The 27,566-nt window shown below is 36.4% G+C and overlaps 5 protein-coding genes across 9 annotated transcripts; 2 read left to right on the top strand and 3 right to left on the bottom strand.

Annotated features, from left to right (window-relative positions):
• Positions 1 to 807: 807 nt before the first annotated feature.
• LOC126633209 (uncharacterized) lies at positions 808 to 3,632 on the top strand. The gene is made up of 2 exons (XM_050303782.1): positions 808 to 1,116; positions 1,796 to 3,632. The coding sequence occupies exon 2, from the start codon at positions 1,851 to 1,853 to the stop codon at positions 3,093 to 3,095; it is 1,245 nt and encodes a 414-aa protein (XP_050159739.1). The 5' UTR covers positions 808 to 1,116; positions 1,796 to 1,850; the 3' UTR covers positions 3,096 to 3,632.
• A 2,889-nt stretch (positions 3,633 to 6,521) lies between these two features.
• LOC126632696 (uncharacterized) lies at positions 6,522 to 11,054 on the bottom strand. 4 transcript variants are annotated; one of them, XM_050303152.1, is made up of 7 exons: positions 10,889 to 11,051; positions 9,895 to 9,981; positions 8,004 to 9,200; positions 7,824 to 7,874; positions 7,645 to 7,743; positions 7,242 to 7,406; positions 6,522 to 6,881 (listed from the first exon to the last, which is right to left on the bottom strand). In XM_050303152.1, exons 3-7 carry the CDS (start codon positions 9,189 to 9,191, stop codon positions 6,711 to 6,713), a joined length of 1,674 nt encoding a protein of 557 aa, XP_050159109.1. In that variant the 5' UTR covers positions 9,192 to 9,200; positions 9,895 to 9,981; positions 10,889 to 11,051; the 3' UTR covers positions 6,522 to 6,710. The 4 variants fall into 4 exon arrangements, with proteins under 4 accessions (XP_050159109.1, XP_050159106.1, XP_050159108.1 ...); XM_050303149.1 differs by lacking the exon at positions 9,895 to 9,981 and having other exon boundaries at positions 10,889 to 11,054; XM_050303151.1 differs by lacking the exons at positions 9,895 to 9,981; positions 10,889 to 11,051 and adding an exon at positions 10,217 to 10,879.
• Positions 11,055 to 20,248: 9,194 nt separating this feature from the next.
• Positions 20,249 to 23,617, top strand: LOC126631127 (uncharacterized). 2 transcript variants are annotated; one of them, XM_050301282.1, is made up of 2 exons: positions 20,249 to 20,387; positions 21,961 to 23,617. In XM_050301282.1, the coding sequence occupies exon 2, from the start codon at positions 22,051 to 22,053 to the stop codon at positions 23,359 to 23,361; it is 1,311 nt and encodes a 436-aa protein (XP_050157239.1). In that variant the 5' UTR covers positions 20,249 to 20,387; positions 21,961 to 22,050; the 3' UTR covers positions 23,362 to 23,617. The 2 variants fall into 2 exon arrangements, with proteins under 2 accessions (XP_050157239.1, XP_050157240.1); XM_050301283.1 differs by having other exon boundaries at positions 20,273 to 20,387; positions 21,970 to 23,617.
• Positions 23,618 to 24,077: 460 nt separating this feature from the next.
• Positions 24,078 to 24,476, bottom strand: LOC126631355 (uncharacterized). The gene has a single exon (XM_050301508.1). The coding sequence runs from the start codon at positions 24,474 to 24,476 to the stop codon at positions 24,078 to 24,080; it is 399 nt and encodes a 132-aa protein (XP_050157465.1).
• A 1,122-nt stretch (positions 24,477 to 25,598) lies between these two features.
• Positions 25,599 to 27,441, bottom strand: LOC126633171 (54S ribosomal protein L24, mitochondrial-like). The gene is made up of 2 exons (XM_050303722.1): positions 27,087 to 27,441; positions 25,599 to 26,319 (listed from the first exon to the last, which is right to left on the bottom strand). Exons 1-2 carry the CDS (start codon positions 27,344 to 27,346, stop codon positions 25,863 to 25,865), a joined length of 717 nt encoding a protein of 238 aa, XP_050159679.1. The 5' UTR covers positions 27,347 to 27,441; the 3' UTR covers positions 25,599 to 25,862.
• Between the last annotated feature and the right edge of the window lie 125 nt (positions 27,442 to 27,566).

The following is a 27,566-nucleotide window of genomic DNA, read 5'->3' as shown; positions in this document are numbered from 1 at the left end:
CTGATGCTGCACAAATATTAATAAAAAAAGTTTACATTCTAAATAAAACTAATTCATAATCCATTATCATTCTAACAAATATACATGATAACTATACTGCAAAAAACAAAAGGAACTCAATAAAAACAAAGCGGCACAATGAAAAACCACCTTTGCCAACACTCGATCACAAAAACTGAATCAAAATCTTCAAAAACTAAAAACCATGCCTGCAAAAGGCAAAATCAATAAATAGAAACTCAATGCGTACAATAAAAAACTGAAAAATCAGATACTCGTTTCAAAATCTAAATTGAAATAAATTAAAAAAACACACAACTCGTTCAAAAATCTAAATCGGATCAAAAACTTGAGAAAAGAAAATTTTAAAATAAAACCAGAAGAACAACTTATCTTCAAATAAACTTGAGAGATAAACTTTAGAGATGAAGAAAAATAGTAGAGAAACGAAAAAGAAATTGAATGATTCGAATAGAAGAGAGTAAATCTAAAGCTATATTTCCGTCAATCTCAGCCGACCACGTTTTAACAAGAAAGGAAGAGTAAATATGTAAATTCGTTTTTAACGCAAAAACAAGACATGATGTCATCTTACACAGGTTTAAAAATATCCCTCCTTAAAATGTTTAAAAAATGTAATTTCAATGTATAATTAAGTATTGAAAGTATGTGTAATTTTTCCTAAAAATAAGATTTTCAAATTTCATGTAATAGAACTTCCTAAAGCACAACAAATATCGTAAAATATTGTTTGAAAAAATTGTAAATATTTACCTTTTATGAAACCAAAAATCCAGAAATAAGAAAAAAACCACGAGGCGAGACCTTGAGAGCGAGAGCAACCAAGAAAGAAGAGAAAGAGGAGAGAGAAAAAAGAAAGAAAAGAAGAGAGAGAGAGAGAGAGAGAGACACAGAGAGTATTAGCAGAAGCGATCGAGCTACACAGAGCGGAAGTTCGAATATAAATCAGCAAACACCCAAAAAAAAGAAAGCAGTCAAGAAATTTCAAAAAATAAAATTACAGAAAAAAAGCCCCGGAGAGAGAGAAAGCGAAAGGCAAAGCTCCGAAGTCACTGAGGTTCGATTTTTCTCTGCAATTCGTCGAAACTCGATAAGGTCAGAGTCCAATCAATCTCCCAAAAGCCCTCTCTCATACACATTCTCCGAGCTTGTCACTATTTAATTTCTCTGTTTTTTTTTTGGCGCTTCATCGCGCTTCATTGTTTTCGTTTGAATTCGATTTTCCTGCAATTCGAGCTCCGTTTCTTCGACTTCAATCCGCCCAAGTTACTGATCTCGTTCCCCCGACTTCAAATTTCGCGTCTTGAAGTTGAAGCTTGCGAATTGGGGGAAATTAAATTCTGGGTTCGGATTGGCGGGGTGGTGTAATTCAAGTTTGCGAGGAGTTCGAACCGCTTTTTTTGGTGATTCGAAGTTAGGGTTTTTTATTTGTGATGGTTTTTGATTAATTAAGCTTGATTGTGTATAGTTTTGTTGGGATTTAGAGAGCTTTGGTACTTGGTTTGATCTCTAGGGTTTTGGGATTGAGAAGATGGGATTTGGGTTTGCATTGTATTGTTTGTGGGCTGGGCAATTTGGGGTCGTTTGGAAACAGGGTTAACCGAATTTGGATTCGAGTTTGGGGGTTTTGGGTTTTTTGATTTGGTGGATGGTTTGCCTTTGTTTGTCGGGATATGCAGAGTTTGGAGGATTGATTTGCAATGAATGATATGAAGGAATGCAAATTCTGGGTTTTCTGGAAACAGTAATAACGGTAATTTGTCTTCTGGTGCAGTTTCGGGGGGATTACTTGTTTCTTGTGGATGGTGTATGAATCTGTTTCTTGAGAAATGCAACCTCAGCAGTTCTCTAGAATTGATTTGGGTGATCTGAAAGCACAGATAGTGAAGAGAATTGGGGCCGATAGGTCAAAGCGGTATTTTTATTACTTGAATAGGTTGTTGAGTCAGAAGCTGAGCAAGAAAGAATTTGACAAGTTGTGTCACCGGGTGCTCGGGAGTGAGAACTTGCCACTGCACAATCATTTTATACGGTCAGTCTTGAAGAATGCATGCCACGCAAAGACCCCACCACCAGTCTTTTCATCGGTTCCTGCAAAACCTGGGATACAAGCTGCAAACAGTTCTCCAAGTAGAGAAGATGGGCAGGAACAAAGCCTCTTTCCGCATCAAAATCAAAATGTACCTGGTTGGTCGAATGGGGTATTGCCGGTGTCCCCACGAAAGGGTAGGTCCGGGATACGCGAACGGAAGCTAAGGGATAGGCCAAGCCCACTTGGACCAAATGGGAAGGTAGATAGTGCATCACATCATTCCACGGGTTTAGAGGATAATGGTGGTAAGGTTATTGTGGAAAACGGGGATGTGCATCCATTTGATTATCAGAGACCAATGCAACATCTTCAACCTGTTGCTGAGCTCCCTGAGAGTGAAAGAGATGGTGCAGTTGGGGAAAGACCACGGATACACAGCAAAGACCAGGCTGACGTAGCTGTTATTGATCACGAGGAAGAGGGAGAACAATCAAACAGCTTGAGTTTCCCAAGAAGTCCTCTACTTGCGCCACTGGGGATCCCGCTCTACCCAGCCAGCGTAGGTGGGGCCCACAAAGCTTTTCCAGTTGGTAGCAGCTGTGATATTGTTAGCTATTATGACAGTGGGGGATTGTCCGATACGGAAACACTTAGAAAACGCATGGAGCAGATTGCTGCAGCACAGGGTCTTGGTGGAGTTTCTACAGAATGTGCCAATATGCTGAATAATGTGTTGGATGTATACTTAAAGCGATTGATTAGATCCTGCGTTGAGTTGGTGGGAGCAAGGTCTACACCAGAGCCAAAAAAGAATGCTGCACCAAAGCAGCAGCAGCAGATTCAAGGAAAGATTATCAATGGCATGTGGCCAAGCAATCACATGCATATGCAGAGCAGCAGTGGACCCGTGGAAGAGCAAAGACCTCAGTGTTCAATATCTTTCCTTGATTTTAAGGTTGCAATGGAGCTAAATCCACAGCAACTTGGAGAGGATTGGCCGTTGCTGCTGGAGAAGATTTGTATGCAAGCATTCGAGGAATGAAAGATCCTTGTGAAGATAAATTTATCCCAAAGTTGTGGTTGGGTCGGTCTGTTCTGGTTCAAAGGTCCTGAGATCACCAGTTATTGGAGATTATGGGTTCAAATAATTGTAATCTCATTGCCAGGACGCACCAGATGGTTCCTATGTGGGTAAAGTTCCGGGTATTGCATGGGGAAATCATATGTTTGAGCATCAAATGTCTGTAATTGCTGGCTGCGGAGCCAGGACTGATCCACAATTATCTAACTGCAACCGTTCAAGGGTGTTTCAAACTGAATCCCCATGTTTGGTTGTTCTGTTGTATGTGTAACATAGATGCTGCTGTATTTGCTACCGCTCCAGACCTCACGCTTTTGTGTAATTGCAGCCAGTGGAGAAAATATAAGAAAATTTTGCAGGGGTACTGTTCTGTTGCTCGGTGAGAGGTATAATTGCTTGTGTAAGAGCTGCAGCATCCTCTGTATGTACTTTAGAATCTTAAAATTGATTTAAATTTCAATATCAATAACACATCGACATCAATTGAGTTGTCCTTGATTGCATGAGTTTAACTTTAGTGTTCATAAATGACACTCAAAGTATTTATCTGCCAAATTATCGTTCTCTGCTCATCTGTTCTAGTTGACATCTGTTAATGCATATATAACCATTGACCATGTAAAACAATTGTCGTGGCCATATTTCTGCATGCACACACCGAAACACAATATTTCTGCATGGAGAGGTCGCACTTGGTGTGATGGCAAGTGTCTTCGCCCATGAGCGGTAGGTCTCGGGTTCGAGACTTGGGAGCAGCCTCTCCATAAATGGGGGTAAGGCTAGCCGACATTCACCTCTCCCAGACCCTGCGTACAGCGGGAGCCTTGTGCACTGGGTACGACCTTTACTGTAATTTTTTTAGGTAAGCAGCTTAATTTTTTTTCCTGTTAATTCTGATGTCTGATTCAAATTTGACAATTTTCTAGTGTTCCGACCCAGCTTGTTAAATTTAAAGTGGAAGATTGAGCTTCATCATGAGGAATATAAGCAAAAAATTAGAAGTATAAGGAGAAACAAAATGAGTGAAATCTATATAAATATAACTAAATCAAATGAAAAGAGGAACAGTTGTTAATATGCAAATCTTTGGCATGATTCAACACTTATCTGATTCGGGTTGTTTCGAGTAAACCCGCTAGTATATTGATTTACGTTGCAGTATCATGCTGCAGATGAAAATAATTCTACGAAATGTATGAGATATGTAATATAGCATTGGGCGTGTACTCAAAGATGAAGAAATGGCACATCTTTGGATACATTTTTGGTATGAATTCTGGAATTACGCACTCCTCTCACAGGTATGGAAATTGATTCCTGGATTATTGCTTTGTATGTCCCATGCGTTCTCATTCTTTTCCATTTCATCAGTCATATAATCCTTGCTTGTCAACATGCATTTGTCTCATCACCATTTCTGCCTTCTTTTCTCGTACTATTTTTGGACCAGGTTTCTTAAGCACTGTTGTTTTCCAAGCCTGAATTTGAAATTCCGATCCATCGTTGTAAATTAATTTTGGTATTTCCAGTTCTGATGGGTCCGTTCAGATTTGTATTTTCTGGCGAAACGGATTAGAAATTTGGTGAGTGAGTTTTACAAATTGCATGAATCTGAGGGTTACTTTTCTGCATCTTTCTTATTTTTTGGTAAACTAGTTTTCCGCATCTTCATTAGACAACTGTTCTGCTATTCCTAGGAAGCTTCAGATTCATACGAAGCAGAACCTAGTTCTTGGTTATTAACCGTCTATCTTGGTTATCGTATCTTTGACCTCTGTTCTAACGGCTAAAACACCCGGAGTATAATTCGTCAGTTATAAACAATGAAAATCCAATCATTTGTGCTTTTGGGAAAATGGAGCAAAAGCAGAATCCCTAGTTTTCTTCAACAGATTTGATGTGGCTGTTGGGATCATGTTCATAGGTCACTTGTCTTCGGAACTGTTGTCGTTGGTTGTTTTTTATGGGCCCCGACACATCCTCGGACTTACGTCACAACAGCTGCTAGGTTTTCAGTGGAATGGAAAAAACCAGTGAGATATTTGTGGCTTCATTTGACAGAACCGGATCCCCTCCGGATCCAAAGGAAGTTAGCCCACTCATCAAATGATCCAGACTATTGAAATTTAATCCAACGGTTACAAACAGGGAGTTCTCTAAAAGTTATAATAATTGTAACCGTTGGATCAAATTTCAATGGTCCGAATCATTTGATCTTTGAGCTTAGTTCCTTTGAATCCGGAGGGGATCGGGTTCCTCATTTGACGTCAGAGACCATGGTTATCTGGGAACTTGGAAGCTCATGGAAACCTTCAGTTATTGCATTTCCAGAGTGGATAAAAAGGTTGTGGAAATTTTTTTCTGAAATGGCATCATATGATTTGCATACTCCTTTTGACTTTTGGGCTGTTTCCTGGTTTTGCATTATTCATCTTATGTTGTTTTTTCTTATGTAACGTGTCGCACACCTCTCTATTTGTTTCTCTCTTCGCATGACTGCAAACGTTTTAAGGTGCTTGGGATACTTTGAGATTTTTAACTATAGGTGTTAATTTTTGTATTTTTGAACAAAGGTTTAACAGTTAAAACTTTCCAAGTATGCAATACTATGGAGTCATAGAAAATCACCACATGACTAACCATGCGATGAAAGAGAGAAGAGGGTATGCAACATGGGATAGGTAAGTCGGGTCTTCGTTACTACGACTTAGGTTTTCTTCTCCGTTTAATTTATTGGTTATGAGTAATTTATGTGGATCCATTCTAATAAAGAATTAAAAAATTCTAGAGTACAACAATAATTTCGAGTTATATTAAATTTAGCTACTGGACGTGCACTTAAGAATTTGAGAGAATTTAATGGGTCGACCCAAGTCGCATAAAAGGACAAGCATGAGCATGTACTTAAACATACAAACAAGTACAATATGGGACCAGTGAAGTGCCGACAGCAGTTTGGATTTTGGAACATCAAATGTTGGCTTTATTTACATGCGACATTTCTGGGCAGTACCAAAGTCGACTGATCCTTCCCATGCTTGCAGCTGTGTCATCCCTAATTTTGGGAACAACGGAAACCGAATTTTAGGATCTAACTCTTTCCCATGTCACTTGAGCAAACACTCGACAGTACCAAAATTGTTCTGTCGGACGAATACCGTAATTTAACTGTTTGGTTGAAATTGGAGTTTTATAGCCCTGTTTTTGCAGCCTCAATTTCAAAATTTTGTTCAAGATCCGACGACGCTCGAAGGCCACGAGGCATCAGTGTATTTGAAGCAAGTTCGAAAACCGATCATTGCCAGAAACAGTTGGGAAAACTAAAAATTCCAACACTTCGAGCATCGAAATGATGGCAACTAAACTGAAAACCGAAAAAGAAACACGTTTGTAAAAACAGCACCACTTTGTATGTATTCACAGTTCCACAAGTGAATGCGGATTCTAAGACCAACAGCTTGGATTTATTAGTTGAATGGGACAAGATGAAAGAGAATCGATATGTACATCGAAACAGTAAAATTCAAAAAGAAGAAAGATGAGGAAGTTTCTCCTCCAAATGATTTAATGACTGAATTATGTGGAGGGTGGCGAGGGAGAGGGCGAGGGTGCTGGAGCTGCTGCTGCTGCTGCTCCTTTGCATATAGGGCACCAATTCTTAAGCCGCAGCCACTGGTTCACACAGACAACGTGAAATCTATGCTTGCACCGCAGTCTTCCAACTTCATCTCCAGCCACGTACTCTTCCTGTAAAAAAGACAGACCGATAAGCATTACTCTGCATCTATACAGAGTAAGATTCAACTAGTATCACCCGAAAACAAGTTTTAAGTATATCTGATTAGATCCACTATGAGCTTTATGATATGTGAAATGATATGTGAAACAACATTTGGAAGCAAGCTGAGCTAGTTCTAACTTCCAACTTAACCAAGGAACTGACTTGCCCTAGTGCAGGTTCAGGGTGAAAACTTCCAGGGGCAACCCCTCTACGGTAGCGTTAAATAGTCATCGGGTGCTCAATTATCTTAAACTCAGAGGTGCTGGTACACATATTACACTTGGATTTAAAAGAGCAAAAGAAGATCAGAGCTATTCGACAAGGACCTGGCAGATACTGCATTTGACATCCGCCTTCTTCCCATCGCAGCTTACGGATGCATCTTCTTGGGGTGTAAACTGATAGATGCTTTTCTTAAGGCAATCGGACAATGCTTCTTCTGGCAATGCTGTGCTGACGGTACCCATCCTCTCTTCTAGAGCTAATAATTCCTGACATCCAAGCAGGCGAAAAGCGTAAATGAAACAGATGAAGGTAAAAAGTTGCATCAATTATAGTATTTTAAACCGAGCATTAGTTGATTATTCGAATTGATTCATTACAGAGGCGCTGATGATAAAATAAGGTTCAGATGCACCCTGACCAGGCGGAATATTGTTCAAACATAAAGGAACAACGAGAGATACTACGGATTATATCTATGTGAAATGAATAGCAGTGCTAGCAAACCTCATATGTCATGTTGTCGATATCCAGTCTCATGTCTCTGTGCTGATCGTAGAAGTTTAGGCCATTCAGGAACAAATTGGTCTCAAGAACAAGTATTTGCTGAAATATGGAAAAAGAACAGTTAAAGAACAAAAATTTAAAAATGGGAACACAAAAGTCTACAATAAGCTAATAACAACCTCAAATGTTAACTCTTCATCGTGTTCAATTCTCTCAAGTGCTAGCAATACCTGCAAAATTGTTTGAAATAAACAGATTAAGAATGACGGCACAACTATGTCAATTCTTTTGTGCTCTCTCAGATACAAGGCAACATGTTGTAAGACCACACAAATGTTCATCAAAATTTCATACAATACCTCTGCTATCCCATCCATATTGTAGCGTCGCAGTCCATCCTGGTTCCTTAGAGAGCGGGAAAACCCAACATCTGAAGCACCAGCTCGCAGAATGCCATGTAAAGTCCCACTGCTACTGCCTGGACGGCTATAAGAATTCGGCCGAATTAAAGGAACTTCATCAGATGACTGTTGTGATGAACTAGAAGCATTCGAGTTGATAGACATTTCAGGTTCAGACGTATGTGGACCTGCAGAGGATCCACTGGATGACGAATTGTTTCCACTTCCTTGATTAGGAAGCAGCTTTCCCCTCGAGTGACCAGTGACAGTTCTCCGAGTCCTAACTGGTGCAACACCATTGTTATCCCTGTTAGAAGGCATATTTCTAGCTCTTCTTGAATCAGAAGTTGAGATGCCATGGCTAGAACTGGGATTTTGTGCTGACGATGACCCATTCATTTTCTTCCCCTTAGCAGCAGAACTACTTTCTCCTTCGAAAGTTCTTCGCTTTATGGTCTCTCTCTGACCAAGGCTTGAATCTGATGATGAACAACCGGAAGGGACAACGTCAGATACTGAATTACATCTTAGATTTCTTAAACCATTCCTGGCTTTGCTAGCCCGTGTCTGGATGATGTTTTTAGATCCTGTAGAAACATTAGAACCCACGATGGAATCTTGGCTGTGCAATCCAGATCTCTGATTGAAACTCCTTCGAGATCTTGTATTTGATGCGACACCAGAGCTTCCAACTTCCATCAAAGTGACTTCACTAGACACAGAATTTTGAAATTCAGGGTGAAGCCCTCTTTGAATCTTTCCAGGTGGCAGAGCGATTTCTGAAACTTCTGGATCATCCTGAACACTACTGGTTTCAGATGAATCAGTTTCCAAATTAGAACATAGCTTTTTGCAAGGTTCTGCAATGGACTTGCTTGTGTTGCCACCAATGCACGACCTCGAGGAACTTCCAATTATCTCTTTCCCACTTGACGAAGAGCGAAATATTGGCCTTGAAGGTTTGGCCTTTTCAATTTGAGCACTTTTTACAGAGTTCAATCTTCCACTACATCCCAACCGGCTACAGAGCTGAGCATTGCGGTCTCTATTGGGGGTTTCCCTTAAAACAAGACCAGATCCCTTTTTAGAGACGAGCCCATCAACAGCTCTTTTACCAAAATACTCATCCATGTATGTCGATCGCATGTTTCAATTCTGTAAGAACAGTAACAAAAAAAAATTTAAGATCTTCGATGCCATTTTCAAAGTAAAATGACAACAATTTCCAAGTTCCATGAAGAATGCTAGTGAGAGACAATCTAGATCTAGAAGGTGAAGTATCATATAAGAGTCAAAGAATCCTTGGTACTCATAATTGGCAATTTCTTCGGAAGGGGGAAAAACAAGGAAACAAGAGTGCAGACATTGCATAACTAATAGTCCTGAGAACAACTGCAACGGACAGGTTTAAACAAAACAAAATATGTTTCCTATGCAGACAGTATGTTTCATGCAAGCACTATGTCTCATATGTAGGTAAAGCTAAACACAAAAATGTTCACAGAGAAATGAGTCACTAGTTTGTCATCGCTCATGGAAAATAACAAGAATCCAATGTAAAACAAAAAGCTACAAATAATCCGCCAAAAACTCATCGCATAAATGAGCAAAACTTGGAATCTGATTGAGGTTGTAATTTCAACAATCTTACTAAGGTCAGATTTCAAGATTTTTTCATGACAACAAAAATTGGAGGCCAGATATATTGATGCATTTCCTCTGCTGGAAGTAATAGCCCCCCACCCCCCCCCCCCCCCCCACAAACAAGTTTCCTAGCCAGAGACATGGAATCCTTATTCAACTATAATCTGCTGCGATGAAACATTATAAGAGAATTTTGTTACTTTACCATAGCCACTTGTTGATCATTCCATCATACACGATTAACTGCACTCGATAACTATTTCGAAATTCATCATCTGTACTAATGTCCACACTACAAGTATGTCCATTATCAACAATTTTGTATCGTAAGTCAAAACCATATCACACAAATTCCAGAACTCAGAGCACTAGCAATACGCGAAACATCGAAACGAGCATAATTTCTATGCAGAAGACAACATAATAATTAAGAAAAAACACAAAACATGCACACAAAAAAAAAAGATGATTAGAGGCTCAAAAATGCAGGATTAAGCACTAAAAAACAAGAATAAGCAAATTAAGACCTCTGTCGGCATTAGTTGAGTCATTGATGATACAAAGAGAAACCCAACAACCCAAAATTTTAATTGTGTCAAAACATAAAAAGGAAGAAAAGCAAGGGTTAAAAAAAGGACTCCAGATGGCCACATGCCCCATAAAATCATCCCAAAAAAGTGGCCACAAACCCCTTTTTTCTTGAATTATTCTCCACACAATGATCCTATTTTCTATTTTCACCAAAGACTCTCTCCCCGTGATTTAAGGACTTGAAAGAAAGAAAGAAAGAAAAAGCTGAATTTCCTGAAAAATAAAAACCAGTGAAAAGGAGGGAAACAAATGTTTATCATGATTTCTCCTCCATATATTCCCACAAACCAAACAGAAATCTTCGCTTTTGGACTTGAAAAGTGCTTATTTTTATTGATAAGGAAGAAAACCAAGCTGGAAAAATTGATCAGAATTCCTCACCAAAAATTATAATTTTGAAAAAAAAATTAAAAAGTTTGGAGGCAGAAGGAAGCAGATGATGATGAAGCAAACCCAGCAGCTATCCAATACCAAAAACGATAATCAGAGATAAAACCCAGATGGAGAAATTTGAAAAATTTAGAAGAAAACCCAATACAAAACGATAATCATTGAATTTAGATCAGAGTTAAAGAAGTAAACTTGATCATCCGATGTTCTAATTCTACCTATTTCTTCCTCCTCTTCCTTCTTCTTCTTCCTTTGAATACCCAGAAGCCGAAAGTTTAAGCTTTTTAAGGATCTAGAGAGAGAAAGGAAAAGGCTTTTCCTTTTAGAGAGAGAAGGAGGTAAAAACGCCTGTGTGAAGAGAGAAGTCCCTTGTAATATTGGACTTCCATTTTTTTTTATATATATAATTTTTAATTTTTTGGAGTTAATTTCTTTCCAGCTTTGGAAGGTTAACTGGAACAAACAAGTTACAACAGCCAAAGTGTAGTGCCGTCCGGATGAGAAAGTGAGTTCGGAGATATGTGAGTCGTTGGATCATATAAAAGGTCAACGATCGACGGCTGCAGGGGATCAGCTGCCGGCCAACCTCATACTATTTTTTCTTCTGTGGCCATTTTTTAATTGTTGTGATTAAGATTGTTTTATTTCTTTAATTATTTTTCAGGTCCAAGTAAATTAGAATCCACCTTGAGGTTGAAGACTTGAAATGGGTCTCTGTCACTTTGCTTATCAGATTGATTGTTTTTTATGTATGTGTGAATAAGTGAGTCGACTTATGTGGATGAAAACTATATATTCGTATAAAAATACACTATCTATCCATATAATAATTTTACTAACTCGTTACCGTGTTAATGTACATATAACTTTATGTTATGTCAAATTAAATACAAAAATTATGTTGAAAGGAATTTGAAAATCTAACATATTCTTTTACATGAAAAATATTCTTACGAGTCAAAGCAATAGCGCAACTAAAAATAAGTATAAGCGATTTAGATTAAAATTTGCACAAAAAATAGTAGGAGTACCATAAACTAACAATTGAGAGAAAAGTTGAGGTCTTAGTTGATCACGAGGTTTGTAATAGGTTGGACATTTTAGAAAAAAAAAAAAAAACCAAATGAAGCTATTTGGTTTGGTTTGGTTTTTTTTTTTTTTTAATTTTTGATGGTTAAGCCGAATCGCACCGATCTTAATTGGTTTGGCAATCGATTTCCAAAATTCTTAAGGTACGGTTAACCAAACCAATATGCATATATTTAATTTTATTTCTTATCACAACTATTATGTGTAGTAATATAAATGGTTATTTATTTGCAAGTTACCGTGTTTCCATCACCTAAAAACAAAACATGATTAGTTTGAGAGTCCGTAGAATAGGGGGACCATTTGGAGAAGGCAGCAATTGCTGCTTTGGTTTCTTCTTGGGCTGCTTCATTTGAGCAATCACTCATATTAGTGCTACGTTCTATAGCTTTTCTAAGAGAAATTTGTTATGTATTTTCTTCTTCACACAAACCGAAAATCGATCCAAACCAAACAACCACTGTCAGTTAATCGACCTGATCGGTTTTAGACCCAGCTTGGTCGATTTTGATTTGCAATTTTGGCCCAACCAACCAGATCGGTTTGGTTTCGATTTTGACCAAAACAAACCCAAACCAACTCACGCACACCCCAAATTTTTGTATAGAATTCTACTAGAAATTGAAAATCCTAATTGGCTAAGAAGACATAGAGATAAATATTAATCCGATAGGAAACACGAACTTGAAACCTTATTGGACAAGAAAACACGTAATTATCAAAAAAATTAAACCCTTTTTTTTAAGCAACATGGGAGAAAAACTTGAAATGTCTTTGACAACGAATTGTGTTCAACATCTACCATTATTCTTATTAGGAGGGTTAATAACGATAGTAGTACCTTTCCTCTTTTTTGGTTGTTTCATGTATATCTAAAATATATTTTCCTTTTACATAAGAGTAGGTCTTCAATAGTAATTTGACTTTATATTCATTAGACTAAAAAGTGAGTAAAAATCTTGAAAAAAAAAATTAGTAAAAATAGTATTTTCTCAAATCAGTTCTTATTGTTTATCACGCGTAATGCTAAGTAGTTTGGACTCTTGAAGAAAAATTGTTAAATCAGACAAGCCAAAGCCTCTGTACCAATTACCATACCAAATGTTTGTTTTGACAAAATCCATTACCATTACCGTGCCAAACTTTCAGTATACCAAAATTCGGTATGCCAAATACTTTGGTTGGCATGATATGGTAATAGTAATTGTCACTTTGTTAAACATATATATGTGTAGCACATTAAACTTAGTTATGGCATGGTTAAGTGACAAAATCATCTTGTTTGAAGACATGGTTATGGCGCTTGGCAATGGTGAACCCAACTATTTTCTACTTACAACATCCAGATCGCACCTACTCCTTCCGTATTACAAGAAGGTTCATAAACCCAATTAACCTTAAAACAAAACCAATTACAAAATCAATTAACAGAGATGGATGAGTGTGGAGTCGACGGCAGAATGGGAAAGTGTTCAAAGAGAAAGAACATGAGTTACTGAAGGGTTTCTTTTCTTTGCCTTTTTCTTTTGTCATTAGTTAGGTCAGGTGGGAGATCGAACCAAACAAATATTATAGATAATATTATACGCATATATGTTATATAAGTTATAAATCTACATTATTATATTTTTCGGAACGGTACGATAATCCTGTGGTAATGATATTGAATACCAAAATTGTACCATAAATTTTGGTTTGGTCCAATACCATGCCATTACCAATTGACACAAAATTGGTATTGTACAATTGGTAATTCAATTGGCATGGTAATTTCTAATTTGGTAATAAAATATGTTGGTACCATATCTTGGGCCTCGTCCTTGGACCTCATTACTAAGCCCATAACCCATGTAAGAGGGGAAAAAACCCTTATTCTATAAAAGGGATCCTCCTCACCTTCACAAAGGAGAGCCTCACAACAATAGAGGGCAATACCCTCTCAGCCAAACAGAGAGCAAAATGGCAATGGCTGCATCCACATAGAGCTCCCTTGCCGATCTATTGTAATCCATACATTTATACAGTGAAATGGAATCAACATCAGTGTGGACATAACCCAAACATTGGGGTGAACCACGATACATCTTTATATTCTTGTGCGTTTGTGTGATTCACGATCGGATTTACGTTGGTCCAAGATCCTCCGAATTTTGTGCATCAACAAAATCCATCCCTAATTTTTCCTAGTAACTAGATTATTTTAACTCAAAATATTTAATAAGCAAGTTATTTTTTTTATTAAATACGATACTACTACTTTAAGCTACGATTAATAAGCCATTTAGTAAGTGTGAGGCTGTGCTCGAATCAAGCTTGATTCTCGTTAACGGTTTGTACTATATCAAATTAATATAGGATGCTCATTGTAAAGATGAGCTCAAACCATCACATTTTACTAAAATATATCGTTATATATAATCTACATTAAAAAGAGAAAAATTATTGGAACACAAACACAATGACTTGAAGCGAAAAACTCTAACCACTAATTTATTCACAAAATTTATTCACAAGTTAATTGGATTGGAAGTGTTGTGCATTTTATTTGCGACTCACTCATTCATTAGATAATTGTTTTTTACAAGGAGATGAGGATAATCGAACTAATCCCCAGATTCCAGGGTCAGAGATTTGCTTGGTAAGGACAAAATAGACGTCCATTTAAAATTTTAAATTGAGTTTAATGAATCAAAATTCATCAAAAAAAAATAAATAAATAAAAAGAAAAGAGAATTTGAGTACGCAAGTTTTTTATCTACAAAAACAAAACCCGTGAATTTGTCAAGGATCAAATCCACAGAGTCTTGAAACTTGAAAGGATAATTTGGTGAGCACGATGTTCTTTATATTTGTGGATCCACACACTCATCACTTTTATTACCCCCAATAATATATTTGTTTTACTTTTTTTTTTTTTACTACATTTTAAAGGATATCTGCCATTTCCACGAAAATACTTTTTTATGGGGTAAAAACGAAAATACATTTTCAAAGAAACTATTTTCATGTAATTTTGGATTTTTCTTTTGACAAATGATAGGATAATTGGCCAATGAAGGTTGACTTAGTTAGTAAGGTCTCATGTGATCCCCATCAAGGTTCAAGTCTCGCCATTTGTAGTTCTCATTGGTACACGATCTGTAAATTCCTAAGCATATCAATGGGGCAATGGCACCTTCCTACGTAAATCTATACTAGTGACACATACTTTAAGTCCTTCTGGTTCGAGGTTGTAGGTGTATCCAACGGCTAGTGGTCAAAGTAAATAATCTCCTCATAAACTTTTTGTTACAAACAAATGTAAACTAAATTCATCTGAACAGTGATAGGAATTCAAACTTGACAACTTGGCTAAGCTTCGAATGCAATTTCAAATTTTGATTCAAGTCTTTTGGTTATTTTGGAGAGATTTTTCAAACCTAACATGTGTCCTAATTTAGGTGAAATAGTAACATTATATGGTCGTGTTCTTAGTATATTGAAAAATTGCTTTTAAAAATAAAACATATCAATCATATTATTCATCCACATTATAATACGTGCAATGATATCTACGTGATAAATTCATGTTGTTACACTTAAGAATTTCTCCCAATATCGGTACTAAATCTATGACATCACTCCATGCAATTATTTTGAAAATTCACAGCACATAAATTGAAGCAACTTGTTTGTATATGATTTTGACGTTTTGCTTGCACATCTTTCATGCGTTCAATTTCTATTTGCATCTTTCCCTCATCCATCGTAATAATAACAATAATAAATTACACAATGAAAAAGATGAAGGTAGCTTGCCCTAAATAAATACCCGTACTGTCTCTCCACCTTAATTTTTTATTTTAGCAGATCTGTTCTTTTAACTTACGTCTTTGCTGCAATATTACGCTTGTAACTTGTTCATGGATATTTTATGCAGGGCCATGAAATGAGTTAAATTAACAGACCTTTTTTTTTTTAAATTTATTTTAAAAGAAGAATTTAAATAAAGGTAAATTTACGTGACATTGCCGTCATTAAAATGTGTTTACTTGTTATTAAATCTGAAGTTGTCTTCTTTATTTTATTTATAAAAAAAAATTAATTTAATTTTGAGTTAGGAGACGAAACGATAATTATTTTATTGTTAATTTTTATTTTATTTTTTATATTAAGATTATATTGTATTTGGTATTAGTAGACAACTTTTTTTCATTAGTGTCTCAACAATTTTGGTAACTTCAAAGACGATGTTATATGCTTTTGGAACAAGGTATGTTCTTGAGTAGTTTCCACATGCTCAGTTTCCTTCTAAAATTATGTTAATAAACACCAATTTTATCAATAAAAAATATTGGTTAAATTCTAATTAAATCACTACTTAATCATTAGTTGGTGGTCCAGTGGTAAAAAACGGATTGCGAGACTTTCTTTAAATTAAAAATTGAAGGTCTTGGTTTCGAAACCTGATGTTGGTGTAAATGCCAGACTTGTGGCCAGGAAGAGGTTGAAATGCCCTTATGAGTCTTCCCAGCCCTCGAAATGGATGAATAACCTTGACGTATCACCAGTTGTCCCTCTTTTTTAAAAAGAAATTAAATTAAATTACTACTTGTGTCTTTAGTTTAGTGGTAAGAATTCCACATTGTGGTCGTGGAAGAGATTTTTCAATGTTCATTTCACACAAAATGGTACACCACGTGTCCCTATATAAATGGTGGATTATGTGTGTTAAAAGGTTAATAACTTTAAAATTAAAATTTTTCACCACTTGCATAAAAACACGTGGTGTACCATCCGTATTCCTGTCACAACAAAAAATTAGACCTGAGGCTCGAATCCCAGCAGCCACATCCACATTATTTTTTAAATTTTATTTCTTGGTCCTTATAAGAAATCATAAATAATAATAAATTATTATTATTAGTTTATATACCAAACGAACCTCAAATTCTGGTAGTTATTTATTTATTAAATTGCCATGTGTAGCATGGAAAGGTAAACATCATCTCCTACCACACCACTACTTTGTGTTCCTCTTCTTAGTTAAATTAATTAAATTAAAAAATGCTTAAAACCATAATATTACGAGTTAATGAAATTTCTTTTTCTTGTCGGAACGAGTTGATTAATTATTTATTTAGTTAATTTTAGTAATTGACTGCAGAATGAGAAGCAGGATGTGCCACAAATGGACTACATAAGAGCAATTGCACTATATTATATTTAAAGTAATAAGAAGGCTTATTTATACTTATGCCCCGTAAAACTCAATATGAGTCTCTTCATGTAACTCAAAATGCATAACTTAACCCCGTAAAATTCAACTTAATTCTCACTTTGGCCCATGCCGTCAAAATCCGGTAACGATGGTTCTAAAGGAGAGGGAGAGGGGGTAAGGGGATTTATTCTTATTTTAAATAATTAAAACTTGAGTTTTAAATTAATTGTTATTATTTTTAACTTTCTTTTTCCAAATGGCACCCACATAGTATACTGTTCTGCAAAAAGTGAGTCTCATTTATGCCACATCACCAATTTTAACGGAATAGACATTACACTATGGACAAAGTGAAAATACGTTGAGTTTATAGAAAATTAAGTGACATAACACGAGTTATATTAAGCAAAATAAGACTCGTATTGAGTTTAAGAGCGTAGACATAAGTAGGCCTAATCCGAAAAGCATTAGGGTTTAAACTTTAAGTTTAAAACATAATGACCACAGCAGGGATTAAAGCTTTATTCCACAACATATATAGGGCCACATCGATATTTTTTATATGATATGTTATTGGCAAAATCTCCCAGTTGAGAAAATTATGTTGCTTTTTTCTTGTTGGGGTTTTATTTTTAATTTATTAACATTTTGCTAGGTGGTGATCTGATTAATTATTTAATTAATTGCTGGTGTATGGACCTAATATTCTTTGGTTAATTTTTTTTAATACTTGTGCACGTACGTAATCAACTTTTAATTAGGTTTGGAACCAATAATGATCCACCAGCACACTATTGTCCAAACCATAAGTAGATCAAATTACATTTAAGGAAACCACTTTTCTACGTTCAAACTACTTTCGACTTCTCATCCAAACCCACACACAAACAAACGATATAAAAAGAAACTGCTATCAACTCACGCAATTATATAATGGTAATGATCATGGGAAGGTAAGTAATTTTGTAGTGAAAAGTATATAAAAATTGCTCCTAGGATAATGTATTGTAGGGACGGATCGTGACATCACTTTTTTACACAACTTTTGACATATGTTTTTGTAGAGCTCACTTCGTAATGTATTCAACGATCTGAACCGTTTATCTTTTAGGTCTTTCCTAAAAAATTATGTTTACCAAAAATCATCAACTCTAAAACCATATGATCATTGGATTAAGATGTAGGGTTTCTTTGTAGAACCGTATTCGTCAATTTTTTTCACTACATATAAATGTCTTAATGATATTGGATTTATCTAACTTTTTGTAAGGACGATCTATTAATGATGTTCTAAAAAATAATCAGTTCAGATCATTAAAATACAATACAGAGTGGACCTCATAAAAATGTGTGTCAAAAGTTATATAAAAAAGTGGTGAACGGATTCTTCCCCATATATCATATGATGAGGTTTACAGTTTTCTCCAACAAAATAGATTTTGTGGGATTAGGTGCATGGTTTAAATGACCGGTTAATGATCACAATATAGTCAGTTAACTGGACATTCGCATCCCACAACTACACGCAAGATTTGTCTATATTGAAAAACTCTTACTGATAGATCAGTTTAATATAAATTGATTTTATAGAACGATAATCAAAATTGAACTCTAACTAACTTCTAATTTACTTGCAAATTTTTTTCTAATGTTATAAAGAACTTGGATGTTAGAGAAATCTCAAGTTCGATTTTCCATCCTCAGTTTAGAAAACCATTGAAAGGATGATCCAAATATAAAAAAATGTTGTTGTATTGAGTTTGTTGTCATCCACTGATGATGAAGGTGGCCTTTACACATGTTTTATAAACGATGAGTTTGGTGGAGATATCATCACGTTTAGATTCCGGTTGATCAAGTCCTTATAGCATCCACTCATTATTTCAGATTATGTCAGATTATGAGCAAAATAATGTGGGCACACAGATCGTTCAGACATTGTTTTATTTTTCCCTGTGATTCTTACATCACAATATATGTAATTGCTTTTAAGGATTTTTTGGTGTTTAAATTATATTTGACTCTTTAATTTTAAATTAATACTCGATGAAATTTAAGAAGCTGATTGATTGTAAATTAAAATTATTTTGATTGATTTTGACCAAGATTTGTAAACTTAATTTGACCTGATACTGACTCTGAGTGTTTTATATCTTTGACAGTACTGTGCTGTATACATATTTCTCATTTAAAATTATGAAGGATTATGATTCTCTCTTATCCTCTTTTCATTCATTTTCATCTTCTCCTCTCACATTTTCTATACTGTGCATATAATGGATACATATTTCTCATTTAAAATTATGAAGGACTAAGATTCTTTCTCATCCTCTTTTTATTCATTTCCATTTCCTCTTCTCACATTTTATATTTTGTCTTTCTCTTTCTATAAAAAATTAATATAAGATGTGGACGTGACTTAATCGTGACCATTCAAATAGGAGGGGAGGGATGGAGAGGAAAAAAAAAGAGGGGAGAGAATCATACTCCAATTATGAAAGTCCTAACTCTTGATCAATCCAACATCACGATCAAGCTAGTTAGCTATTAGAATATGAGCATCGAACACAATATTAATGTTGATATCAATGCCAATGCACATTCAATTTTGTGTTTAAGAACTGTTGGCTTGATTCATAGTCGAGAATTTAGATAACGAACATGATTTGGATCCTCTATCTTTTTTCTTTATTATTATTATTATTATTATTATTATTATTATCATCATCATCATCATCATGATCATCATCAATAGAGAAAGTTTAGAGAGAAATTTGAACCCGAAACTTCTTTCTTGACCAAGAGCTAGCTAGTAAATCAACATGACTATGTACTAACATCTAAAGATCATCACATATAAGAGAGAGATTTTGTTGTTTGAAACAACACAAGAATCTTCCACCGACAAAAGTTGAACTCATGACCTTCACTAACAAAACAAAAACTAAACGCTTTTAAAACGAAATGATCGTTGATAAAGCGAGGTTTTGTTTTGCCGGACACTTTTATTTTCAGCTAGAACCCTTGTATAAGTGTTTTTAGAGACACTAAACTAATGTCCACAATTAATTAACGTCTTCTGTTAAAGTTAATACAATGATCAGTTTGCAATTAAATTATTAATTATGAAACAAAGAATAGGTCAACCTTTGCCACATGTCTCGAATAATATTGTTCCATACTAATTAAACAAAATAAATTAGAATTATTAGATGATTTGATTTCATGGCCTCCAACTAAGCTTGATTACCATACCATCACCACCACCCACACCCAGTTTTGGGCGCACGTAATTTTCGCTTGTTTTTATTTCTCTTCCAACCAATCTCTTTCTCTTCCTTCATATATTCATCACCTTCCACACCATTCTCTCTTGTTCTATGAATGATTTTCTTATAACTCTTCCTTCAACTTTGGCTTCAATCAAGGTACGTTTTTCTTTTTGTTCCTACAAATTTACTCTTTCTTACGCCATATGCTTTTGCTTTTGTTTTTGCTTGCAATTTGGGTTTTTAGATTGTGGAAGAAACTTTGTGAATGTTGACTCTATAATATGTTTTCAATTATCGATATTGTATTTGTTTGGTAACTAGGGTTGAGCAAGATGAATCAAAAGTCGCACCTGTTTTATAAACAAGCTAATTTGTTTGGTTTTAGGAACGGACCCAGAATTTCGAAGTCGACTGAGCTAAATTTATCTTACCGACATTGTCGTGGGTTAGAATTTAGAAGGGCTTAGTTGATTAGGGTGAGACCGGCTATTTTCAATTGATGACTGGGCTATTAGAAGATGGGATCATGATTTGGTTCTTAGAACTTAGAAGCCCCTACTTGCTAATTTTAGAAGGAAAAAAAAAAAAAAACCTCGTCGGGGTTATAGCCCATATAAGTTTCTAATGGATCCGTGCATGTTTGGTAGTCGGAGTTGATCATTATTTTGATAGATCTCATGCGTTTGTATTAGTGTTTGGGGCAATATTTTCAATTAGTTTACCATTTATAAGATCCAAGGTCCTAAAACAAACCAACCAAAACCCACTTAGGATTTGCTTAGGTAACCGAATTAGGTATGGTTTCTACATGAAATGATAATACATGTGCCGGATACACAAGACATGTGATTGCTTTAACAAACAAAAGAAGGAAAAGAAGTCATTTATAAGAAAAGAATATGGACCTAAGAAAAATGGATGACAAACAAGAATGGAAGAATCTAGAAAGACACGTTAGCCCCCTCACTTAGCCCGTTCTCTCTTAACAAATGAATACATTATTATTATGATATCTTATGTTAAGGATGCATCATCATCGTAATTTCTTATATCGTGCTAATAATATAACGTTATATAATCATCAATATTGAACACGGTGACAATGTACTAGTGCAAATAATTGCTCTCCAGTAGAAGATGGGAGTGGGACCCACGTAAATTTATCCCATTGGTAAGGTTTACATATGGACCCGGCCTTAGTCAAGCCTTCCTCCCCATGAAAGGTCAAGTGCTTAGATTCGTATTGCTGCATTAGGATTTGGTGCAGACTTAGGTGAGCCTGAATTGCATGTTTATTTGCTGTGTGGATCACAACAATAAATCACATTAAACTTGTAAGGGGGTGATGGGCCACTCAGGCCCACTTCTATCTTGATTTTATTCGTATGTTTTAATTCAATCTGACATACTTATACCTAGTCTGTATCTGGTTTACGATTTTTTTTATAGAAAAACTAACGAAAACTTCAAATAAATAAATAATAATAATAATAATTTTAATGAAAAAATGAGAAATAAATGTGTAGTGAATAGTACTAAAAAAAGAAGTTAAAATATGGTTTTTCGTTAAAAATGAACAGTATAAAAAATGTTCGGTCAAAATCTTCCTCTCTTTTTTTCCTGTTATTTCTGGATCGTGATTTGATATGAATGGTTTTAGGATCCGACGTGTATCTTCTTTGTAATGTTTATCGTCTTAATACTCATTTCTAACTTGTGTTTTCTTTAGATGATGCAGGGATATAGTAGGCATCTGAAACTTCTCATCTCTTTCGATATATCTGTAAATTGAACTGTCGATCTTTAAATCCTTGTATATATGGCAACAAGATCTAAAGATAGCAGCCCTGCTCCAGGGAGGGAGAATAAGATTACATCACCATCATCAACCACCAAAAGGCTCACCAAGTCCCAAACGACAATCACTGAAAAATTCTCTTCAACCTCATCAGCAAAACAAGTCCCAAACTATCTCAGGCTGACGTTAAGCGCCTCGAGGCACGAAAACTCGCTGAGGTCATTGTCCGCTGGAGCCAAAAAACATGGCTCTGAAGATCATGCAGCGTCTCAAAAACCTACATTGAATAGAAGAAGATCTTTTGACAAGCCAGCATCACCTTCTAGGCTTCGGAAGGCATTGGTCTCCCCGGGAAGGGAAGCGTCACTGCGATCGTCGTCAATTTCAGCAAAAACCTCATCTAATGCTCCGAGGCCAAGAATAGAGAGGACAAAATCGAGCACTTCTGGGGCTGGAAGGCCGCAGCTTTTGCATGCAAAGAGTGTGAAGAAGAGCAGCGGAAGCAGTTCGGTTAAGAAGGAGAGTTCATCAGGTTCAACAAGAGCTCCGAAGAGTGAGGACATAAAACATACAATTAATCTCGAAGCTCATTTAGATGCTATAGAGTCTTTCGAACATCATGAGGTTGAAGAGGTATGTAAGATCTCGAGTGAGGAGCATGATAAAGTGATTCTTCCGGATCCGAAAGGCGAGGAGATTGAACACGCTGGTGATCACGACGCTGGCGTTTCTGAGGCTGAAGGGAATAGCGGCGAGGATGAGAAGGTGAAGGCTAGTGAGGGTGTAAATTCTAATGCGGAGGAATTGAAGGAAAATGTGGAGGAAAGAAGCGAAGAAAGCGGAAGTGTATTGACCGAAAAAGAGGAGAAGCAGGCAGATAATGACCAACAAGATGGGGAAGAGAAGGAGAAAAAAATTGATGAAAGCGGCGAGGCAAAGGCGGAAGAGGGTTTGAGAAGTGAAGATCAGGAAACAAAAGTTGAGGTGAAAGAAGAAAAGGAGAAGGAGAGTGAAAGTAAAGAAGAAAATACAAGGGAGGAAAGCAAAAATGTTGAGGAAAAGGCATTGGATGAGAAGGAAAGGGGAGAAGTTGTGGACGGCGGAGTTGAAGAAGCAAAGCCGCAAAAGGCTGCTGAGGTGGAGTCAGAGGAAGCGCCGAAGCAGCGGCAAGCGAGCGAGGGATCATCACAAGGAGGAGGGAGGAAGGACACAGTTCCTGCATACAATGATGTGATTGAGGAGACTACAAACAAGTTGATGGAGAAAAGGAAGAACAAGGTGAAGGCATTAGTTGGGGCATTTGAGACTGTCATAGATTACGAATCCAAATGATAAACCCTAATTCATAAATTTTGTGCTGTAAAAATCTGTGTATATTTGGCACATACATTGACATATTCTGTGGTGAAGTGAGCCTAAAAGATTTGAGAGAAAAAAAAAAAGTTGGATTGGACTGAAACGCAGAAAGATGGGGAGGGTGTAATTGGGACATTTTTATTCTCCCTGCAGGAATTTGTTCATATTACCAGTGTAAGATGTACCATACATTTGTAAATAAATTATGCTCTATTTTTAGTCGTTTACCTGATTTTTCTGTGTCCGTTTTCACTCCCCTAAATATTGGTGTAACGTTACGCTTCTTCTGAAAGCATATTTAAAAGTGTAACTATGATTAGAATCTATGCATTTTAATATCTACACCTTTGATGTAAAACTTATTTCATTTCCAAAATTGTTGCACAAAACACTTTGAATAACTAGTGAGTGCCGGCAAGGTGTCGTTCGGAAAATGGAATGTATACATCGATCATGATTAATATGAAATGATCAACAAAATTGTAAGAAAGAATGTGCAAATTATTCACAGATAAGTAATTGTATATATGATTTGTAAATATATGATATCAACAACGTCAATATTCAAATTAAGAACAACAAGAACAAATAAATGAATGAATGAGAAAAGAATTTTTCTATATATAAATATATTTTCTTGGTGCCTAAATATAGGCCAGGTCACCCTTCTGTCTCAAACTAGCTAATACCCTCTAAAAACTCTCTTCTCTGCAGTACCTTAGCTGCAAAGAAACCTGCCTCTCAAACATCAGCTGCCGGCGAAAATTTGCTATAAAAACATCAGCCCTGCGATTGACATCATCGTCATCGTGATCGTCCGAATCCTGATCCCTCGGACGATCATGGGTCCTCGTGCTTTGAACCCATCTCAAACCGCGCTGATTCCCATGAGTATTTTCGTCTTCAATGCAGCTGTAAAGCCCCAACCGGTCATTGAAGCTCAAACAATGCCGCGTAGAAGCTCGAGAAGCGCAACCAAGGATCGAAGCTAACCGCAATCGGTTTAATTTGAAGCTGAGTAAAATCAGGTTGATTTTCTTCACCGCCCTCTTGAGGTGGTGGCTTACGAGTGACAAGGTTTCCCTAGCCATTGCTAGCTAATGCTGTTGAAGTGAGAAACTGAAGAGAAATGCGAGCTTGGTTTTATAGGCAAGTGAGGGAATATTCTTGAGCAAGCTAACTGCTAAGGTGGTCACTTTAAAGCGTGTTGGGAAACTTCTTCGGCGCGTTTAAACGAGCTTACAGCTATTTATTTATTTATTTATTTTTTGTTTGAATTTTCAGTGGGGAATTACAGCTATGTAATTTGTGCGTGAGTTACGTGGGAAGTGTGACAGAGCTTGTGTTGTTCTTTTTGGTTGCTTGCTAATTAAGCAGAAGAAAATGATTGTCGTGGGGCCCACAACTTTGCTAATTAGGTCTTGCACTACAAGAAATCGAAGGTTTATGTTGGCTAAAGCCCAACTCGCCATCACTTAACGGCTCTTATTCTGAAGCTTTTAATACAAAAATATATTTACATTGAGGTGGTAATGAAATAAGTTGGCATTGAATTTGCTATATACATGATTCGAATTTAAAACTTATAAGCTCTTATTTTAACGTTAAAACAAGAAGATTGAATTGCACTTGAAATCTGAAATAATTAACTCTTCAAATTGGGGACTAAGAGTGGTATAGAGTTAATAAACAAAATAGCCAGGTTAGATGAGTCTGTTTTTGCTCACCCCTTTAATCTACTGTGGCTTTGAGTTTTTCACTCACAATAACGTTTTACACTAGCAATAACATTTTTTTTTTAACAAAACAATAACGTTATTTATACACACTTTTTGATATACTCCCTAATACAAATGTATTTCAAATACAATGCACTTGCATTAGAGTGTCAATTTTGTGTCAAAATAACGTTGGTCCGTCTCGAAATCAATTTATATCTTCTCTAGGTTTTTAAAGTTTAAATGAGCCCCTTACTCCACCTCTACCAAGTTTTGTGCAAATCCCCTTTTAACTTTGCAAGACTCGTGCTTTTCAGGTTTGTTAAAAAGGCATTCGTGTCCTGTTTTTCTTTTAGTCATGTTTCCTTTTGTTTTCGCGTTTCTTGTGTTTACCAAAAAAAAGATAAAAACCAAACACGAGCACTTCCTTGAGCTGAAAGAAACACGAAAACATGAAGACATAAAAACAGAGCAGAAGAAAGACAAGTTCTAAGGTGCATCATAACTCAAGTTAATTGAATTGTACTTTAATGACAGAAACATTGCTACCGATTCTGGGGGCAATCTACAGCAGATTACGGAAATTATTCAGTACAAAACTGTATTGAAACCAAAGTGAATGTCATATGAATTTCCGTGATGAGTAAAGATGAACAAACTTCTGCTTATCAGGCTTTGCTACTACTGCTACAATTTCTCTCTAAAAAACCTGAAGAGAAACAAAACTCTGAAACACGAGCTGGTTTAAGAGTTCTAAACTCAGGAGTTTGCGACCAATTGCTCGGGAACATCAACATGAGAGCTTCCTGCATCGACCTTTGCATCTACGACATCAGCTACTTGTTTGTCAGTTCCTTCCTCAATCTGTTTTAGTTTCTTCGACCAACCATACATCTGTCTCTTGACTTCCCTTTCGTCTATTTTTAGGTTTTTGAATCCTTGTTCCAAGTTGGCTTCGGCTTCAGCTTCAGGTTTATTAAAAGCAACCTGCTTGTGCCCAACATCTTCATATAATTTTTCAATTCTGGCTTTCCAGACAAATCCCATTTCCGTATCCATCTTCTGGTAAGGTGTTTTAAGAAAATACTCATCAATCCCACCTGCCTTGTCTATGCAACGGAGAGCATGGGTGGTGACTTTGACACGTATGTGGCGGTCTAGGATGTAACTGAAGAGCCGCTTCTCCTGCACATTTGGCTTCCATGTCCTCCTTGATCTGTCACCACCAACAAAAGAAAGTTCAAATGGTTAATATAACCCATTCCCACAACTAGTTAAAAGAACCAAATCATTCAAAATTGCAGTCACATAAGTAAACCCTGTTCTCTAAACTGCAAAAATACACTTGGTTCTGGTGGTTAATATAACCCATTCCCACAAATTATTAAAAGATTACACAACCAATCATTCAAAACTACATTGATCTACGTCAGTCCTGTTCTAATAACTCGAATACACTCAAAGAACCTGTATAGTAGGAAATGCTATGCCAAAATTCTTAAAGAAAACCCATGTAGACCCGGTGACAGCTGACCAATACGAAACTTTTACACTACTAATACTTGTCTGTCACTTGTCCAAATTATGCAAAATCCTTTATGAGAATGCACGATTTGCTCTTTCAACGGTCGAGCCAGATTGATCTCTAGCTACAATAGCTTTGAGAATACAACTTACGCAGCAAAAATGGTAACACAAACCCGCAAGTTCCATACTTTCAGCTTGATTATATATAATACCCACCTCAACCATTCTTTACTTCAAAGAAAATGTTTGAAACAACCCAGCTAAGAAAAATGAAATAAAATCAAAGTCACTGATCAAATCCAAAATTATAATTAACTAAACTTCATATAATTTTTACCATTTTATTTGTCATTGTAAAAAATTAGGGCATAATTTCAACATCAGAGCTAAAGCTCAAATCTTTGGCATCAAAATTTAAAAAAATGAAAGAGATACTGAGGGAAAAAATATACGAACTTGTTGCCGCCGTCTTCGCTGATTTGGTTGCCGAACTGGATGTGGCGGCCGGCGTAGATGCCGCGCTTGGCCCGACCCATGATGATATTCGAATCGGGCATGCCTTTCTTCTTGAGCTCCTCTCTCAATCGGGTGGGTAGGGTTTTCCCTCCCATGGTGCCCTTCTTCTTCAGCTCCTCCTTCAGCCGCGGCGTTAGGGTTTTGTCGCCGAACTTCTTCATCACGCTCTTGATTGTCTCCTTCCCCCTCACCATCGCCATTTCTGATCTCACTGTGTCTTCGATTCCTAATTCCTAGGGTTTTGCAGTGACGATTGAGGGTTCAGTTCATCAACTTCCTATGTTTTCTGATATATCCAATGCGCTGCGTTTTGTGAAGATGGTTTCCAACTTTCCATCAACGGCTCTGATTATTTGTTTATTCCTTATTTATTAATTGAGAACGAATTACACGTGGCTCCACAACAATTTCTTCTCGAAA

The sequence above is a fragment of the Malus sylvestris genome, chromosome 8, assembly GCF_916048215.2.
Source record: "Malus sylvestris chromosome 8, drMalSylv7.2, whole genome shotgun sequence".
Lineage (NCBI taxonomy): Eukaryota > Viridiplantae > Streptophyta > Magnoliopsida > Rosales > Rosaceae > Malus > Malus sylvestris.
This window is presented reverse-complemented; position numbering and strand designations above follow the sequence as displayed.